At 41.3% G+C, this 19001-nt stretch overlaps 1 protein-coding gene across 4 annotated transcripts in view; it reads left to right on the top strand.

Moving 5' to 3' along the window:
- The window catches only part of SLC29A1 (solute carrier family 29 member 1 (Augustine blood group)), a 115710-nt gene that overhangs the window by 84640 nt on the left and 12069 nt on the right, over positions 1-19001 (top strand). For all 4 annotated transcript variants that reach the window (XM_070734228.1, XM_070734227.1, XM_070734225.1 and 1 more), the window contains 11 exons: positions 2047-2111; positions 2915-2996; positions 4943-5026; positions 7137-7285; positions 8379-8518; positions 9038-9172; positions 9384-9481; positions 9718-9814; positions 11849-11940; positions 12440-12548; positions 16566-16651. In XM_070734228.1, the coding sequence (XP_070590329.1) occupies positions 2086-2111; positions 2915-2996; positions 4943-5026; positions 7137-7285; positions 8379-8518; positions 9038-9172; positions 9384-9481; positions 9718-9814; positions 11849-11940; positions 12440-12548; positions 16566-16651 (1098 nt within the window). In that variant the 5' untranslated portion in view covers positions 2047-2085. The remainder of the gene's footprint in view (positions 1-2046; positions 2112-2914; positions 2997-4942; positions 5027-7136; positions 7286-8378; positions 8519-9037; positions 9173-9383; positions 9482-9717; positions 9815-11848; positions 11941-12439; positions 12549-16565; positions 16652-19001) is intronic.

Here is a 19001-nt window from a genome sequence, read left to right on the forward strand (position 1 = left end):
CCCCCTCGGAGAGGGTCCGCAACTTGGGCATCCTCCTCGATCCACAGCTCACATTAGAGAACCATCTTTCAGCTGTGGCGAGGGGGGCGTTTGCCCAGGTTCGCCTGGTGCACCAGTTGCAGCCCTATCTGGACCAGGACTCATTGCTCACAGTCACTCATGCCCTCATCACCTCGAGGTTCGACTACTGTAATGCTCTCTACATGGGGCTACCTTTGAAAAGTGTTCGGAAATGCAGCTGCGAGAGCGGTCATGGGCTTATCTAGGTATGCCCATGTTTCACCATCACTCCGCAGTCTGCATTGGCTGCCTATCAATTTCCGGTCACAATTCAAAGTGTTGGTTATGACCTTCATGGCACTGGACCAGAATATCTCCGAGACCGCCTTCTGCCGCACGAATCCCAGCGACCGATTAGGTCCCACAGAGTGGGCCTTCTCCGGGTCCCGTCAACTAAACAATGTCGGTTGGCGGGCCCCAGGGGAAGAGCCTTCTCTGTGGCGGCCCTGACCCTCTGGAACCAACTCCCCCCAGAGATTAGAACTGCCCCTACTCTCCCTGCCTTCCGTAAACTCCTTAAAACCCACCTTTGTCATCAGGCATGGGGGAACTGAAACACCTCCCCCGGGCATGTACAATTTATGTATGGTATGTTTGAGTGTGTGGTTGTTAGCAAAATGGGGTTCTTTTTAAAAAAAATTAAATTATATTTGGATTTGTTATGAATTGTTGTGTTGTGCTGTGAGCCGCCCCGAGTCTGCGGAGAGGGGCGGCATACAAATCTAAATAATAAATAAATAATAAAATAAAATAAGAATCATTTGTCGTTCCAACAGCGAGGCCTTTTCAACTAGTTAATAAAACTGTCAAATTTTCCTCAGTACCAAAATCAGGCAGTTCTAGAATATTATAATCAGATATTGAAACAGAGAAATTATACTAATTTAGAAGAACCTTGGATGAATTAAATTAGTTACATTTTCTTAAAATGGAAAGTCCCTCCCCTTCCATCTTATGGTGTAAATCATATATATTGTAATCAATTTACTAAGTAGTGAAGGTTTAAGCAAAAATTAGGTCCAGTTTTCTGAAAGTGTTGTCCATATATGCACTATGAAATAGATCTATCCTAGTCTCCCTTAATTTTAATTTTCAAATTCCACAAAAACATGTGACGTATGGCTGAATTTGAAAATTAAGGGAGACCAGGATAGATCTATTTCAGCCTTGTTCTGGCCTACCCTCACTGGGATTTGAACTTGCAGCCTTTGCCTTGTAAGGAAGAGAATTATACATACGTACGTACGTACGTACGTACTTACATACATACATACATATATACATACATACATGCATGCATACATACATGCATACATACATACAAATTACGGTATTATGTTATGCATTTCTTAGCACATAAACTATCAGCACATAAACTATTAGCACATTAAAGCCTTTGTTTGGGATCATAAATACCATGTCTTTAAATTAGGTTATTTTTATTATTTGGGGTATTTCCAAAGGATTTCTCAGCACATAAAGAATCAGCACACTAAAGCCTTTGTTTGTGACCACAAATACTGTATCTTTTTTGGAACTTGCCAGGGTTTGAGTCACCTGATTCATTTTATTTTTATTACTTTTTGAAACTTTGTTGTCTAACTTGTATCTCAGAAACTTTCTTAGAAATAAAATGGGGAAAAGTTAACAGAGAATATCTAGGAGTATTACTGGCCCAACTAGGCTGAGAAATTCTGTGTGCCTCCCCTATATATTATTTATTGTATTTCTGTAGATAATAGAATAGAATAGAATTTTATTGGCCAAGTGTGATTGGATTAATAATCAGAATAGAATGGAAATCTAAGTAAATCCAAGTAATCTAAGGAATGAATGAATGAATGAATGAATGAATGAATGAACGAACAAACAAACAATACATTTCCGCTCTGATTATTTTTTAAATTTGTTTCTTGATTCCATGAATTATCCTATTTCTTCCTCTTAAATGAATTATTTTTCTCTTCCCCTTTTTTTCCTTTTCAGGTGATCAACGGTGACTTAAAACAATTCTAAAGTGCCGTTATGACAGGCAGTATTCCCCAAGACAGGTACAGTAATTCTATAGTGAGACAAAAAGATGTTGTTTCACTCATGAACAAGTACACCCATGTCATGTGAATGCAGAGCACACATCTGTTGGTGCCTTACTCTGACAAGGATCATTTTTGGTATCTGCTGTGAGACACCCATAAGAATTTCGTTTTTTCTAGCATTGAATAGAACCAGACATCTAAACCTTGGAGTCGCTGCAAATTTAGCAAACATTTGACAATCAGGGAAAGAGATTTAAAAAAAACTTGTCAGTCTGGTACTATAACTTTTTTCAAGAAGCACTTGTGAGTTCTCCTTTCTTGTGGATGGTTTTTTTCTCAGGCTTTCATGAACTTGCATAACCCTTCTAAGTATTTGTAGTTTCCTTATGTGGTTTATTCTGTTATTGTGAAATATTTTTTAGTTGAGGTCATTTGTTTAATAGCTTAAATAATATTTTAAGACTGCTTTTGTCTTTCCTGTGTCTTTATTTTTAATTTCTATTTTACCCTGCTCGGAGATATGTATAATGTAAGAATGATGTTGACACATAGTCATTGTAAAGTTCTTGGTACTCTCTTGAGTTTGGTGACTTGTTTGTAGATGTTTCATTACCCAGTTAGATAGAATCATCAGTATGGGTGATGATGATGTTACTTATGTGGGTATTGAAACATCTGCGAGCAAACAGCTAAGCTCAAAGAGCAGCAAGAACTCCACGGTTCATCCTTGAGATAAATGTATTCCCTTCTATTGGAGACAGATATGAATCACCTCACTCTTCATGCTTTAGTTCCTTAATGAACCTTCTTTCTTATAGGTATAAGGCTGTTTGGCTCATCTTTTTCATACTTGGGCTTGGGACGCTCTTGCCATGGAATTTTTTCATGACAGCTTCAACGGTAAGTTAAGGCTGTACGTGCATAATCTGTACCAGATTCCAGACCAAGGAATTGCTCATACCACTGATTCCCAGATTGTATGGTTCCACTAAGATTATATCATAAGATGGAAAGCCTTACATTGACCTTTGTTGAAAACACAGTACAAGTAGTTCTTGACTTGCAGCCATTTGTTTTATGACCATTTAAAATTAAAATGGCACTGGGGGAAAATTATTATGACTGTTTTTCACACTTGCAGCATCTCCATGGTCAGGTAATCAAAATTTAGATATAGTGGCATCTCTACCCACAAACACCTCTACTTACGAACTTTTCTAGATAAGAACCGGGTGTACAAGATTTTTTTGCCTCTTCTCAAGAACCATTTTCCACTTACAAACCTGAGCCTCTGAAACTCTAACCGGAAAAGGCGGGGAGAAGCCTCGGTGGGACCTCTCTAGGAATCTCCTAGAGGAGGAACAGGGCCGGAAATCTCCTAGAGGAGGAAACAGGGCCGGAAAAGGCGGGGGAGAAGCCTCAGTGGGGCCTCTCTAGGAATCTCCTGGGTGGAAACAGGGCTGGAAAAGGCGGGGAGAAGCCTCGGTGGGGCCTATTTAGGAATCTCCTGGGAGGAAAGGGGGCCTGAAAAGGTGGGGAGGCAACATATCATCGTTGGATTCCCGTGCCAATGTGAATGTCACAGGAAAGGAGGTAATTTCTCTCAAACATTTGCATTCAACCAAGTGAATTCAAGGGGGATGTTTGTGAATGGTGCAAAGCAGATGTGCTTGACCTTGAATCCCTCCATTAGGGCAGCTAATTGAAATGGGTCAGTGGTTCCAAGGTATAAACTTGGGTAGCTGCAAGGGGGACTAGGTTATCAAAAAATTATATGTATCTAGCAATGTATAACTATTAGGTGGGGGACCTTTGATTCCTTAATTTTTTGCCCATGTATGATTAGTTCCCTTTTCCTGAGGCTGAGAGTAAAATTGTTCTTGAATTTTCTGCTGCTTCTCTACCATGTTGCATTTGAGAAATGGAAGAATTCCAGATGTCCTACCCCTGCCCACCTACATTTTGCCAAAGTGCAATGCTGCTGTATTAAAAAAGTTGCTCACTTCTATTTATGAGGTTGAGGAAAAAGAGAGTCAATAAATATACATGAAATTGTTTTGAACATAACGGGAAAAGATTCCTTTAACTTTGAACTAGAAAAAAAAGGGTGCCAGAAGATTCGTGGAAAACATTCCAAAACACTTGGGAAAGATTCCATTAAAATGTAGAGTAAAAACAACAACTTACATTGGTCCCCCCCACACACACACAAATGTTGTAGTTCCTTTTGTTCATGAGATAAGCACAAGCATCTTTCTTTACTTTGCACATGTCAAACTCTATTTCATTGAGGGCTGCATCAGAATTGTGTTTGATCTTGGGGGACAGGTGTAGGTGTGGCTGGGATGGGCATGGCCAGATTGATGTCACTTGCATTGGGGGAGGGGTATGTGGGGACCTGAGCACTCTGCCAGCGAAAACGGCACTCCCAAGCTCTCTTTTTGGCTGCAATGACCTCCTGCAACCCTCTGCCAGCGAAAACAGAGTTCGGGAGTGCCACACAGAGCATTCCCAAGCTCTGTTTTCACTGGCAGAGGCACTGCAGGCTGGTCTTTTGCTGTTTCCAGGGTAGCCCTGTGAACGAGATCTAAGCACCCCATGGCCAGATCTGGCCCCTGACTTTGAATTTGACACCTCTGCTCTATGCAGTTTATGTAACTAATCATTTTCAGCCTGTTTTCTAGCTTACTAACGATTAAAAGTACTGGAGAAATGTGAGTCTTTTATACTTGCACATGAAAGGTGGAATTCTTCTGTCTGAACTACTTGGGAAATAAAAGTGCTAGATGTTGCAATTGGTTTCCTTCATTGGTTTGTCTGACTAATTCTTTATTTGTTTCCTGTAGTACTTTACGGACCGCCTGAAAGATTCTCACAGCAACATATCATCGTTGGATTCCCGTGCCAATGTGAATGTCACAGGAAAGGAGGTAATTTCTCTCAAACATTTGCATTCAACCAAGTGAATTCAAGGGGGATGTTTGTGAATGGTGCGAAGCAGATGTGCTTGACCTTGAATCCCTCCATTAGGGCAGCTAATTGAAATGGGTCAGTGGTTCCAAGGTATAAACTTTGGTAGTTACAAGGAGGACTAGGTTATCAAAAAATTATATGTATCTAGCAATGTATAACTATTAAGTGGGGGAACTTTGATTCCTTAATTTTTTGCCCATGTATGATTAGTTCCCTTTTCCTGAGGCTGAGAGTAAAATTGTTCTTGAATTTTCTGCTGCTACTCTACCAGGTTGCATTTGAGAAATGGAAAAATTCCAGGTGTCCTACCCCTGCCCACCTACATTTTGCCAAAGTGCAATGCTGCTGTATTAAAAAAGTTGCTCACTTCTATTTATGAGGCTGAGGAAAAAGAGAGTCAATAAATATACATGAAATTGTTTTGAACATAACAGGAAAAGATTCTTTTAACTTTGAACTAGAAAAAAAGGGTGCCAGAACATTCGTGGAAAACATTCCAAAACACTTGGGAAAGATTCCATTAAAATGTAGAGTAAAAACAACAACTTACATTGGTCCCCCCCCCCCCCACACACAAATGTTGTAGTTCCTTTTGTTCATGAGATAAGCACAAGCATCTTTCTTTACTTTGCACATGTTTGTCACAGTGCTTATGCTGCAGATTCAGAAAGCTCTGCAGGAAATGGATTATCTGGCATCTTTTCAGTTGGGTTTCAGGTACAGGTTTGGAACCAAAAGCAGCATTGATCATGCTTGTGATGGCCTGGACATGTGCAAATAGAGATAATATCTATATTGATCTCCTTGCTCTTTCATCAACTTTTGATGCCAATTAATAGTTTATAGTGATAGTTTATAGTTTATTAGATTTGTATGCCGCCCCTCTCTGAAGGCTCGGGGCGGCTCACAACATAACAGTGATACAATAAATTACAAATCCAATAATAAAAAGTTAAATCAATTAAAAATTAAACTACTAAACAATGTTGTCTGGCGGGACCCAAGGGAAGAGCCTTCTCTGTGGCAGCCCCGACCCTCTGAAACCAGCTCCCCCCAGAGATTAGAATGGCCCACACCCTCCTTGCCTTTCGCAATCTCCTTAAAACCCACCTCTGTCGTCAGGCCTGGGGGAATTGAGATATTCCTTTCCCCCCAGGCCTATACAAGTTATGCCTGGTATGTCTGTGTGTATGTTTTGTTTTTTAATAAGGTTTCTTTTAATGATTTGTTAATTATTGGATTTGTAATATATTGTTTCTGTTGTTGCTCTGAGCCGCCCCGAGTCTGCGGAGAGGGGCGGCATACAAATCTAATAGATAGATAGATAGATAGATAGATAGATAGATAGATAGATAGATAGATAGATAGATAGATAGATAGATAGATGAATAATAAAAACATTAATACATATTAAAATCCCTAACTATACAATCATACTCATTCAACCTACTCCATCATACAGTAAGGCCGAAAACCATAATAAAAAGGGGGAGAAGGTGGTAATTATCCCCACACCTGGCAACAAAGGTGGGTCTTCAGCATTTTACGGAAGGCGAGGAGGGTGGGGGGCCGGGGGCTGTTCAAATCTCTGGAGGGAGTTGATTCCAGAGGGCTGGGGCCGCCACAGAGAAGGCTCTTCCCCTGGGTCCCGCCAGCCGACATTGTTAAAACAATAATACTTAAATTGTCAATAAAAAAGAAAGGCAGTCTAGAAAAGAGACATTGCAGTACCTGGAGACAGCAGAATACAAGAGAAATAACTGTCAGAAATCACAGGGAAAAAAAGACCTGCAAATAGAAATAGAATAGGTGCCTTGGGTGCAATCCCTAAACATCTGGAGCACCGTTTGAACACCATCAGCATTGACAAAATTGCCAACAGTCAATTGCAAAGGCAGCTTTGCTGGGAACTGCTTACACCTGCCTACAACATTTTCCTATCTTAGGTCCTTAGGAAGGACTCAATAGACAGATAGAAATGCCAAGTCTAATCTAATTGGTTAACTATGCGACCAACCACCACCACTATCATCATCATCATCATAACTCCTTTCTAATCACTTGCAGGACTCTTACGATCTTACTAATGTGAATTGCACAGGGCAGATGAAAGCTCATGAATCATACCTGCAGTCCATATTTAATAATATGATGACATTGTGTGCCATGTTGCCTCTACTCATCTTCACCTGCCTTAACTCTTTTATCCATCAGAGGTATGATGTTTATAGATTTTCCAAAATGAAAATTCCACATTTAAAATTTTCTGAGTTCTTTGATTACCAGCATAATGGCAGCATTCAGAATAGGCCTTTTTGAACTTCTCAGTAGGAAAAGAATTTTATTTTCTATTCTGCAAAGATGAATCAGTTTTAGATATTTATGATGATACTCCAAGCAGGGGAAAGGATGCACATGGGGGAAAGAATATAATGTTGTTTTTATATGTTGTAAGTTGCCCTGAGTCCTTGGAGGGGGGCGGCATATAAATCCAATGAATAAATAAATAAAAATAAATCTGAGTTATTTACATTCAATGATCCAGAACAGTTTTAGAAGCACAGTAGCTAAAAGTGAAAATAAATTATTTCATTTTGCAGTATTGTCTTTAGGTTTCTGAAAGTACATAAATATTTCAGTCTTGCAATATGTTATTTTTGTTTTAAATACATGGAACAACTGCTTAGATCATAACTGAACCATAATGCAAAAGATAATTTATAGATGCATAACATTTGTTCATTTATGTTCACAAATTCGACATAGTAGGTCTAGATAGCTCCCCAATCTGAGTGTTTCTAAATGTGTGAATTTTAACTCCTTGAAGCATAATCATTGTTAAGCAGTCTGAAGAGCACACATTTGAAAGATGCACAAGTTGGGAAAAGCTACTTCAGATTGTAATTACACATCTAAAAGCAGGTTATTCATTGGTTGAAGTTATATCTCAATGGACCTAAGAAGGAGTCAAGCTATTCTCCAAAGCACATAAAATCAGGACAAGAAGCAATGGATGGAAACTAATCAGGGAGAGAAGCAACCTAAAATTAAGAAGAAATTTCTTGATAGTTAGAACTATTAATCAGTGGAACAACTTGCCTCCAGAAGCTATGAATGCTCCAATTCTAAAAGTTTTTAGGAAGACAACAATTTTTCTGAAATGGTATATTTGTTTCCTGCCTGAGCAGAGGGCTGGACTAGAAAACCTCCGAGGTCCTTTCCAACTCTATTATTCTGTAATTGGATTATTTTATTATGATTTTAGAAAGGCAAGGGGTTTTTAATCTTCGTCTTTTTTCCATGTTTTAGGATCCCTCAGCAAGTACGGATCATATCTAGTTTGGTTGCCATCTTCTTGGTCTTCATGATAACAGTGATCCTAGTCAAGATCCAAATGGAGCCTTTTACTTTTTTCATTGTTACTATGGTCAAGATAGTCTTCATCAATTGTAAGTGAAGTTCTGATTCACTTTGTGTGTGCGTGTGTGTATTTGTGTGTACAGTATGTGAATGTCTGCACATTTATGAATTAAAGCGACCATGCCTTTTCCATTATCACAGGTATATGTATACACTTTTAGATAAACACTGATGTGCAATACTTCATCCTTACCTTTATTTGAGAATGTAAACTTTTTTTTTTACAGCACTGGGAACTTTGTTAGGGTGTTGAAGTGGGAGGAATGTAATTTTTGTGGATCCAATTTTTTGGCAGTGGGAGAAAGGGCAAGAGCAGATAGAAACCTATCCCATCAGTGATCAACATAGTGTGCATGCTGTGGTGATAATAATACTAATAATGATTTATTATATTTGTATGCCGCCCCTCTCTGAGGGCTCAGGGCGGCTCACATCCTGCCCTTTGGCCTGGGGTTCATTTTATAATGCTTACTTTCTATGGATAACATCTCTTTGCGATTCCCCTTTAAATGGTTTTGTCTTTTTTCTTTCTTTCTGCTTTTTGACAGCCTTTGGGGCCATTCTCCAAGGCAGCCTTTTTGGATTGGCAGGGCTCCTTCCCGCCAGTTACACGGCACCTATTATGAGTGGGCAGGGCCTCGCAGGGACATTCGCAGCAGTTGCTATGATCTGTGCTCTTGCCAGTGAGTATTACATATTGCTTTGGTTTATGCTAAACCTTTCAACCTATAAAACAACCAAGGCAGGCTATACATTATCTCTCTGTGTCATTTTGATGTAGAGCTGTACATCACTTGCAGACATCCTCTGATATTTCAGAGACCAAGGGATTTGCTCAAAAGCCACCCATCTCTAAGGGGGAAAAATTGCCACTTTTCTCTAAATCTTTTTCAGCTGGTTCCGAACTAAAAGAAAGTGCCTTTGGTTACTTCATCACTGCCTGTGTTGTGGTCCTGATAGCTATTGGATCCTATATCGTGTTGCCTCGTCTGGTAAGATTGTTTTTCTGAAAACAGCCCTGAGTATGCTGAAGGAGTGAGCAAGTGTGGGAATGTCCTGACATACAGCCACCCTTGTGCAAAGATTGCTGGGCTCTTCATTCAGTCCATGAATAATTGAGAAAGTACCCAGCTTGTTTCAGAAGAGTTCCCATTGTCCAGCCACAACCTGGTTTTTTTTACTCTTTTCCTTCTACACCACCTAAATAGTATGTTAATATTTCCCCCAGGATTTTTTCTGCTTTTATTCGATGAAGAATAAGCGAGAATATGTAACTTCTGTGACTCAGGCTGAGATGGAAACAAAAGTTGATCTCATCAACAAAGGTAAAAACCTAGAGCATGGAAACAAGGAGGGAATTGTATGCATGTCCATAAATGCATGGCCATAAATTTCTGGTATACCAGACATTCCCAGGTTACAAATAATATGGCAACCAGTGGTAAGGGATTCTGGAAACTGTAAATAAGACATCTATTGAGGCTTAAAGGTAATAAATCTCTAATTTAATACATATGGGGTCCTCATAAGAACCCTAATGCAATTTTTAAAAGATAGTATATTTTTATTCTCTTGATTCACTTATTGTCTTCTAATTTCTTCCCAAGTTAGCAAGATAAAATAAAACCCATGGTCATCATCACATCATAACATATTGATGACTTAGAATGAGATTACTTATACAATTTTCTACCAGTAATCATTTCATCCAAGGCTCTCTAGAATAACCAGCTGCCAGCAGCCAAGGAGCAATATCTTATTTTCTAGCCTGTGCTATTGTCTTTCAAAGATTGTATGTGGGAAGGGATGTACCGACCTTTGAATACCCACCAGTCTGGAAGACCAGTGATTAAAAAAATGAACTCTAGTTTATTTAGGCAATCTCTCAAAAACACATTTTGAGAAAAACGATTTATTGAAACGCCATACTAGGTTTTACAACTTGCCTGTTCTCAAATTTTCTGTATATTCTCCATTGCAACAAACATTTCATTCTGATTTCTGCTGTCAACAAATCAAAATATTTTTTTCCCTAAACGTTCATATACAAAACAGCAAGGACTAAAATGTCACAGGCAGCAGTGACTAAAACAGTTTCATGAAGATAAAACCACTGTAAAATAGCAATCACTGTGGAAGCATTTAAGAAACCTCTGGGCAGAAAACATCTTGGCCTTTCACCAAATTGATTCCTGGCCAGTGTCTCTGGAAACATTTCATGACTGAGGACTATTCAGACCAAGTCACTTGCAGTTCAGAATGTAAAAGTGCTTGGAGCACAGACTTAATCATTGACACTTAATCACGTGGGTAGGAATAAAAGGATAAGAGGCTCTTCTTCAGATACGGTGGCCCTGAATTATGAAAGCGTTATAGCATACAATTGGCCTTTTAAATCAGGTACAGCACTGGAATGAGGCCAGGGAAAAAGATACAGTACTGGTTCAATAATAACACTGGTCAACACACAAAAATCATCCAGGCTTAGAAGAATGTTAAAGATGTTTGTACAGACCCTCCAATTGGTGGTGGGGTATGTATGTTGTTAGGTGGTGGGTACACCTTCACAGGGCACTGTTTTATGTTGTACGATGTGCAGTCTGTGTGTGTAACATTTAAAAAACCAATTAAAAATTATTTTAAAAACACAAAAATCATCAGCAACATTAATATGTCTGTTTTATGGAATTTGATGTGCTGATTCCAAAATATGCTTAGTTTTGCTCTACCACATAAAGTGTCTGATATGGAAGCATTTTTGTTATTAGATGATTTCTGATATATAGATTACTGTTTTCTCAATGTCGCCAGTTTTATAAGTATATTTATTTATTTATTTATTCATTCATTCATTCGATTTTTATGCCGCCCTTCTTCTTAGACTCAGGGCGGCTTACAGCATGTTAGCAATAGCACTTTTTAACAGAGCTAGGCTATTGCCCCCACAATCCGGGTCCTCATTTTACCCACCTCGGAAGGATGGAAGGCTGAGTCAATGATGAGATTTGAACCGCTGACCTTCAGATCTACAGTCAGCTTCAGTGGCCTCCAGTACAGCACTCTACCTGCTGCGCCACCCCGGCTCATATATTAGTATACTTAGTCTTATAAGTATTGTAAGTATATATAATATAAAGTATAATGTCCTATGCTGCTCCATGGAAACTATACCTGCTAAAGAAAAACTATATACATTTTTGAAATCAGAACAAAAAAATGATTCAGAAAAGTACAAGGTCAACTGCAATTATTACAAAACATCCTTTTTGTAGACCTGTGTAATGTGCAGTCCTAGTTTCTGCAAAATATATGTATTAAAAGTTTATTTTGTCCAACTTGTTCTTTTCATCTGTCCACAGATGTGGTTAATGGTGTTGAACGAAACCACTCTAGGAATGGAGATCCCCTTGCCTCCAGCCACAGTTCTTCTGTCCTTGGCATCTTCAAAAAGGTACTTGACTTATGGATTAAGCCTAGGTGTGGGTTTTTTTTTTCACGCCCTAATATTCTACTTCTGTCTTTGTTTGTTTAAAACTGTTATCTGAAATTCTGTGATTGTATTTGCCTTTGCAAATGCAATCACATGGAGCATGATGGCTCAGTGGTTAAACATTACTGAGCTTATCAGCTGGGCTTAAAAATGACTGCCCAGTTTTGAGACCCAAGCACCACACAACAAGGTGAGCTCCCGTTCCTGTCCCAGTTTCTGCTCACCTAGTAGTTTGAATACATGTAAATACAAGTAGATTAATAGGTATCGTTCTGGTGGGAAGATTAAAAAACTGTTTCTGCACCTTGGGACGTATAGCCATTACTACAGAAGATGTCTTTGGACAATGCTGGCCCCCTGAGCCAAAAAACAGAGATGAGTCCCATGCCCCAGAGTCCCCAGTGGCAGGGAAACCTTTGCCTTTACCAATTTGCCATTGCATATACGTTCTCTTTCCTAGATATGGGTTATGGCTGTTTCGGTCTGCTTAGTTTTTACTGTTACAATTGGAGTCTTTCCAGCTGTCACTGTTGCAGTACGGCCAACTATTGGAAAAGATACACTTTGGGGTAAGTTAAACTTCATTCTTAGAAGTGATTAAGGTGCGCAATGATGAGACAGAACAATCTGCAATCCTGTGACAGTGTAATCTGAACTCTGTCTAAATCCCAAAAAAACAAAGGTGAAACAAAGCAAGACATTTATAAACCTTATTCAATTCATCGACATTTGAGAGTTGAATTCTCACAACATTTCATATATCACACCATTTCAGCTGGGTCATGTCAGGGTTTCGATTCATCCATTCCAAAACATGAAATTCCTTTGTGCTTTGAATGGCCATTCTGCTCTAGATACATTTGTGTGTTGCTTAAGATTAATATTGTGATTCAAGGCCCACATTTATTTAAGCAGTTTGTTATACAATCCAAATTACATTGTTGGCATCACTCACTGTGATCCATCTAGATCAGTGTTTCTCAACCCCCAATGTTGCTGCCTGGGGAATTCTGGGAGTTGAAGTCCACCCATCTTCAAACGCCCAAGGTTGAGAAACACTGATCTAGATCCTGAGGCTCCAAAGTTGGCCCCAACCATGATACTCTCATGGCTTCCCTTGCAGTTGAGAAGGAGTAGTTTTATTTTCCTTTCCACTAACTTGTCATGTTCCACTTTCCATCTCGTGCTCCAGCTGACTTATCCAGGTAGTCTTGGTATATATATATCACTTTTTCTTAATTTAAGTAGAATCTTACACTCTGTTAATAGAAGCTATATGAAGTTCAGATCACATTGTAAGTGAAGGTATGGCAAGATTAGAGAGATGTGCTCAAAGTTAACAAACAGTTTCTCTTGTAACCCAGACTTCCTCTGGAAAGCCTAGATCAGTTTACAGAATGTCTCCTGGCAGTCTACTTAGCCTTAACTTTATTTGCCATCTGCTTTTGAAGGAGCCACAGTGTGAGTAAAAATGATGAAGTGTGGGCGAATTTAGTCTGGAGAGTGGGAAGATCTGAAAGAGAAGGATAAGGTGTGGGACAAAGTAGTTAGGAAAATACTGAAAATTAAATAGACTCTTTCTATTTAATTTTCCATATCCAATTAAGACACAGTTTGTTTTCCTGTTTTGGGGGTGTTGCTCTTCCCACACCCAGGTACATTTATGTCATTTATTATCCCACAACAGACTATACACATAGATACTTTATTGTTTATTTTATTTGATTTTGCACTGTCCACATATTTTCATGTTCTAGTCCTTAATAATAAGGATGGATTTAAAAAAGAATTAAACATCATGATCACTGTATTACATTAATTGAGCATTGTGATGATGGACCCAAATAGACTAGAGAAGTAATAACAATCCAGACTAGAATTGAAGAAGAATTATTTTATTTGTTTGTTTATTTTGTCAAGCACTTATTCGATAATATATATATAAGTATAAACATAATTTGAATATATGAAATGAATACGAATAAAAGGAAACATTAGGATAGGGACGATTGGCATGCTGGTGTGCTTATGCACGCCTGTTACAGACCTCTTAGGAATGGGTGAGATCAACAGTCAATGTACAGGACAGTCTCCTGCCACATAACTCCTAGAGACCAATAAGATCGCACAGAGTCGGCCTTCTCCGGATCCTGTCGTCTAAGCAATGTAGGTTGCCGGGACCACAGGGGAGGGCCTTCTTTGTAGCCGCTCTGGCTCTATGGAACCAACTCCCTCCCAATGTCTGTACTGCTCCCACTCTATTGGCCTTCCAAAAGGCTGTCAAGGCCTAGGCTCTACCGGCAGGCCTGGGGGCCATGAATTTTAACATCTGGCACATCTGAGTCATGTTTGTTTGGTATGTATGTTGTCTGATAGAGTGGATTTATGGGTTTCATAACGGGGGTTTATAGTTTTAGTATATGGGTGTTATAATTGTTTTTTTTATAGTTTATTATTGATATTTGTCTTCTTTTTATTCTGTATTATATTTATATTGTTGTAAGCTGCCCTTCATCCTACAGGATTGGGCGGCATAGAAGTCGAATGAATGAATGAATAAATAAATAGTAGACAGTCTGTTAAAATTTTGGGTTCTAATCTTAAAAATTATTAAAATTTTAATTAAAATTAAAATTAATTAAAATTAAATTTTAATTTAACCAAAATTAAGATTGGTATAAAGCTATTGGGGAAAAAAAACATTGTTGACAATGGGATCGCACTTCCTTTTGAAAACAGAGCAGGTTTTGAAGCTGGCCTTTCTAGAATAGATCAAACAAAAAGGAAAGTTTAAAAGGAATTGTTTGAGTAGCCAGATCTGTATGTAAGGTGCTGTTTGTTTCATGTCTGACCTCAGAGTCTTCTCCTTCATCAGACTTAAAGTGCAAACTCAGATTTCAGGATTCTGCTATGTTTACTTAGAGAAATAGATTCACAAGTGCTTCATTAATGACTTACCGTGTTTCCCCGATAGTAAGACAGTGTCTTACTTTCTTTTTACCCCCAAAAGCCCCCCTATGTCTTACTTTCGGGGTATGTCTTATATTGGAAAAAATAAGACACACCTGGCCAACCCACCTACCCGAACCCGCAACACCCGTGTCCAGTAAAAAGTAGTAGCACCCTCCCCCCCACACACAAACACACGGAGACACATCCGCATCCCCGCCTGCCCGCCCCGTCCGGAGCTGCCGGAAAGGAGGCGGGCGAAGGGGGGCGCAGCTCCGGCCACTCGCCTCGCCCGCCCACCCGGCGTCTCCGAAGCTTACCGGTCTCTGGCGGGCGCCTTTCGGCAGGAGAAGCCTTCACCGGGCTGCTTCGCTGCTTGTTGCTGTTCCTGCTGCTCCCGCTGCTCCCGCCATGTTGCCTGTCCCGGCCGGTAAGCTTCAGAGACGCCGGGTGGGCGGGCGAGGCGAGCGGCCGGAGCTGCGCCCTCCTTCGCCCGCCTCCTTTCCAGCAGATCCCCGCGCACCCTTCGCCTCGAGCTCCCTCCGGAGCCTGCCGCCGCCGCTGCGCTTCCTCCGCCAGCCGAGGAGTCCTCCTTATCCGCGCCGGGTTTCGAGTAAGGCTTGAAGCTGCACTTGTCCTCGGCGGGCGAGGCGGCGGCCCTGGCCGAAGCGGCGCGGCTCTGGCTGTGGCACGAGCGGGAGCTCCGACTGCGCTTCCTGTGCAAGCCCAACGCCGACAAAGAGACGTCCAAAGGCGGACCCTTGAAGCTCAGCGACATCGGCGCCGAGGACAAGTTCAGCTTCAAGCCTTACTCGAAACCCGGCGCGGATAAGGAGGACTCCTCGGCCAGCGGAGGAAGCGCGGCGGCAGGCTCTGGAGGGAGCTCGGGCGGTGGCCGCTCCGCCGCTTCGGCCAGGGCTACCGCCTCGCCCGCCGGGTGGCCCAAGCTCTGGGCGCAGCGCGCCACCGCCAGCTTGGGCCACCCGGCGGGCGAGGCGGCGGCCCTGGCCGAAGCAGCGGAGCGGCCACCGCCCGAGCTCCCTCCAGAGCCTGCCGCCGCCGCCGCGCTTCCTCCGCTGGCCGAGGAGTCCTCCTTATCCGCGCCGGGTTTCGAGTAAGGCTTGAAGCTGAACTTGTCCTCGGCGCCGATGTCGCTGAGCTTCAAGGGTCCGCCTTTGGACGTCTCTTTGTCGGCGTTGGGCTTGCACAGGAAGCGCAGTCGGAGCTCCCGCTCGTGCCGCAGCCAGAGCCGCGCCGCTTTGGCCAGGGCCGCCGCCTCGCCCGCCGGGTGGCCCAAGCTCTGGGCGCAGCGCGCCACCGCGCACAGCTCCCTCACTTTTAGTACCATGTTTCCCCGAAAGTAAGACATATGTCTTACTTTCGGGGTATGGCTTATATTAGCCGACCCCCCTGAAACCCCCCGTATGTCTTACAATCGGGGGGGTCTTACTATCGGGGAAACACGGTAGTAAAAATCCCTGTGCTGTTGATATTATTATCTGTTTGAGAAAGATGGAAAAGAGGACTATGTACTATGTGCCTAGCTAAAGTCATCTCAATATTGCCCCATGAGACACTGCAGCAGACAGAGTTCTTGTCTAAAAACTGACCACACTTCTTTATTGCTCTCTCTTCAGTTACCTATTTCAGCGCAGTTGCTTGTTTCCTGATGTTTAACATCTTTGACTGGGCAGGAAGGAGCCTCACAGCCGTCTGTGTTTGGGTGAGTATAGGGAAACCAGGCATTTATGGTACTCCGTTAATCCACCCTTCTTAAAGTTCATATGTGTCTTCTGAGCTAGGAACAAGAAAAAAGGTACTTTTGTGAAACACTTCCGAGGAAAAAAATTCAGAAGGATCTGATATTTTTGGTTCAGTTTTTCCACAGTTGATGTCACAACTATATACATTGAAGAAGGAAACATATTACACACTGATTAAGCTGAAGCCATTTCAGAGAAGCTTGGCTAAGTTGCTTAATGCTGCTTATTACTTATACAGTATATGTGGTTTAAAGAGACGCGGTGGCGCAGTGGTTAGAATGCAGTACTGCAGGCTACTTCTGCTGCCTGCCGGCTGCCTGCAATTTGGTAAATTGAACTCACCAGGTTCAAAATTGACTCAGGCTTCCATCCTTCCGAAGTGGGTAAAACGAGGACCCAGATTGTTGGGGGAAATATGCTGACTCTGTAAACTGCTTTGAGAGGGCTGTATAGAGCTGAAGCAGTACACAGTGTTCCCTCGATTTTTGCGGGGGATGCGTTCCGAGACCACCCGCGAAAGTCAAATTTCCACGAAGTAGAGATGCAGAAGTAAATACGCTATTTTTGGCTATGAACAGTATCACAAGCCTTCCCTTAACACTTTAAACCCCTAAACTGCAATTTCTCATTCCCTTAGCAACCATTTAGATTATTACTCACCATGTTTATTTATTAAAGTTTACTTTAAAATATATTTATTAAAGGCGGACGAAAGTTTGGCGATGACGTATGATGTCATCGGGCGGGAAAAACTGTGGTATAGGGGGGGGGAAACCCACAAAGTATTTTTTAATTAATATTTTTGAAAAACCCGTGGTATAGCCGTTTTGCGAAGTTCGAACCCGCGAAAACCGAGGGACCACTGTATAAGTCTAAGTGTTACTGCTGTTATTATAAAGAAAAGGAGACTGATCTGGCAATAGCATAGAAGCTCCATAAATAAAGATGCTAAAATATTCTGAGCTTATCTTTGGATAACAAATGCTAATGGCCATTATATACTCATACTGTAACACAGCAGCAAAAAGTAAGAAGAGGCAGGAGACAGATTTCCAAGTTGCCTACTATTAAATAAAAAAATCTGAATAATGTGTGAATATCACACGGGTAATTTTTCTACAGTAAAGGTGCCACAAAAAGTCACCCTAACTGTGGAGAGAAGTCGTAAGCTGACAAATCATTGGAAAAGGAGCCTAAGAAGGAAAATATTTGAACCAGGCAGTGAAGAAAAATGATTAATGGAAAAAAGTAAATCTGGTAATCTAATTAACTAGTCACATGGGTAACAATGGAAGAATGAAAGAAAAATATAGGGATGACACCCTAGTTTGCTTCGTCAAAATAATATGGCCTGTTTTTTCTTTCATCTATTTATTTTATTTATATATTGGATTTATATGCCGCCCCTCTCCAAGGACTCGGGACAGCTTACAACATATAAAAACAACAAATACAATAGTTAAATCCAATTAAATTAAATTAAGGTAGAGTGCTGTACTGCAGACCACTGAAGCTGACTGTAGATCTGTAGGTCAGCGGTTCAAATCTCATCACCGGCTCAAGGTTGACTCAGCCTTCCATCCTACCGAGGTGGGTAAAATGAGGACCCAGATTGTGGGGGCAATAGGCTGGCTCTGTTAAACAGTGCTATTGCTAACATGTTGTGAGCCGCCCTGAATCTAAGGAGAAAGGCGGCATAAAAACAGAATAAATAAATAAAATAAATAAATAAATCTAAAATCCCCAGTTGTGTTAAAATCAGTCATATCCATTCAAACAACAGCCATACAAACATTCGTCAACCAAGGGGCTGAGTTCTAATTGCCCCAAGCCTGGCATGATAGATGAGTCTCCAGACTCTTGTGGAAGACGAGGAGGGTGAGGGCAGTATAAATCTCTGGGGGGAACTGATTCCACAGGGCCGGGGCCCCCACAGAGAAGGCTGTTCCCCTAAGCCCCGCCAAGCGACATTGACTAGTTGACGGGACCTGGAGAAGGCCAACTCTGTGGGACCTGACCGGTTGCTGGGATTCATGAGGCAGAAAGCGTCCACCTATTCAGTGAGGGCACTTTAAGTTGTCCAGTCAGTAATCCCGCACTCACTATTTACAGTTTGCAGTCCATTTGGTATATGATTGAAGGGCTGAAAAAGAAATATTACAGCACCACTCAAGATCTTGAATGAGTATAAAGGAGCTGAAGACCTTTCTCATGGCAGCTGGGAGAAATATATTTCCCCACTATCACTTCCCCTCAGCATTTGAACGTTATGCCAGCCCTTACCTTTCAGGCCAATAGCTTCAGGATAAT

The sequence above is a fragment of the Erythrolamprus reginae genome, chromosome 1 (assembly GCF_031021105.1).
Source record: "Erythrolamprus reginae isolate rEryReg1 chromosome 1, rEryReg1.hap1, whole genome shotgun sequence".
In the NCBI taxonomy this organism is placed as follows: Eukaryota; Metazoa; Chordata; class Lepidosauria; order Squamata; family Dipsadidae; genus Erythrolamprus; species Erythrolamprus reginae.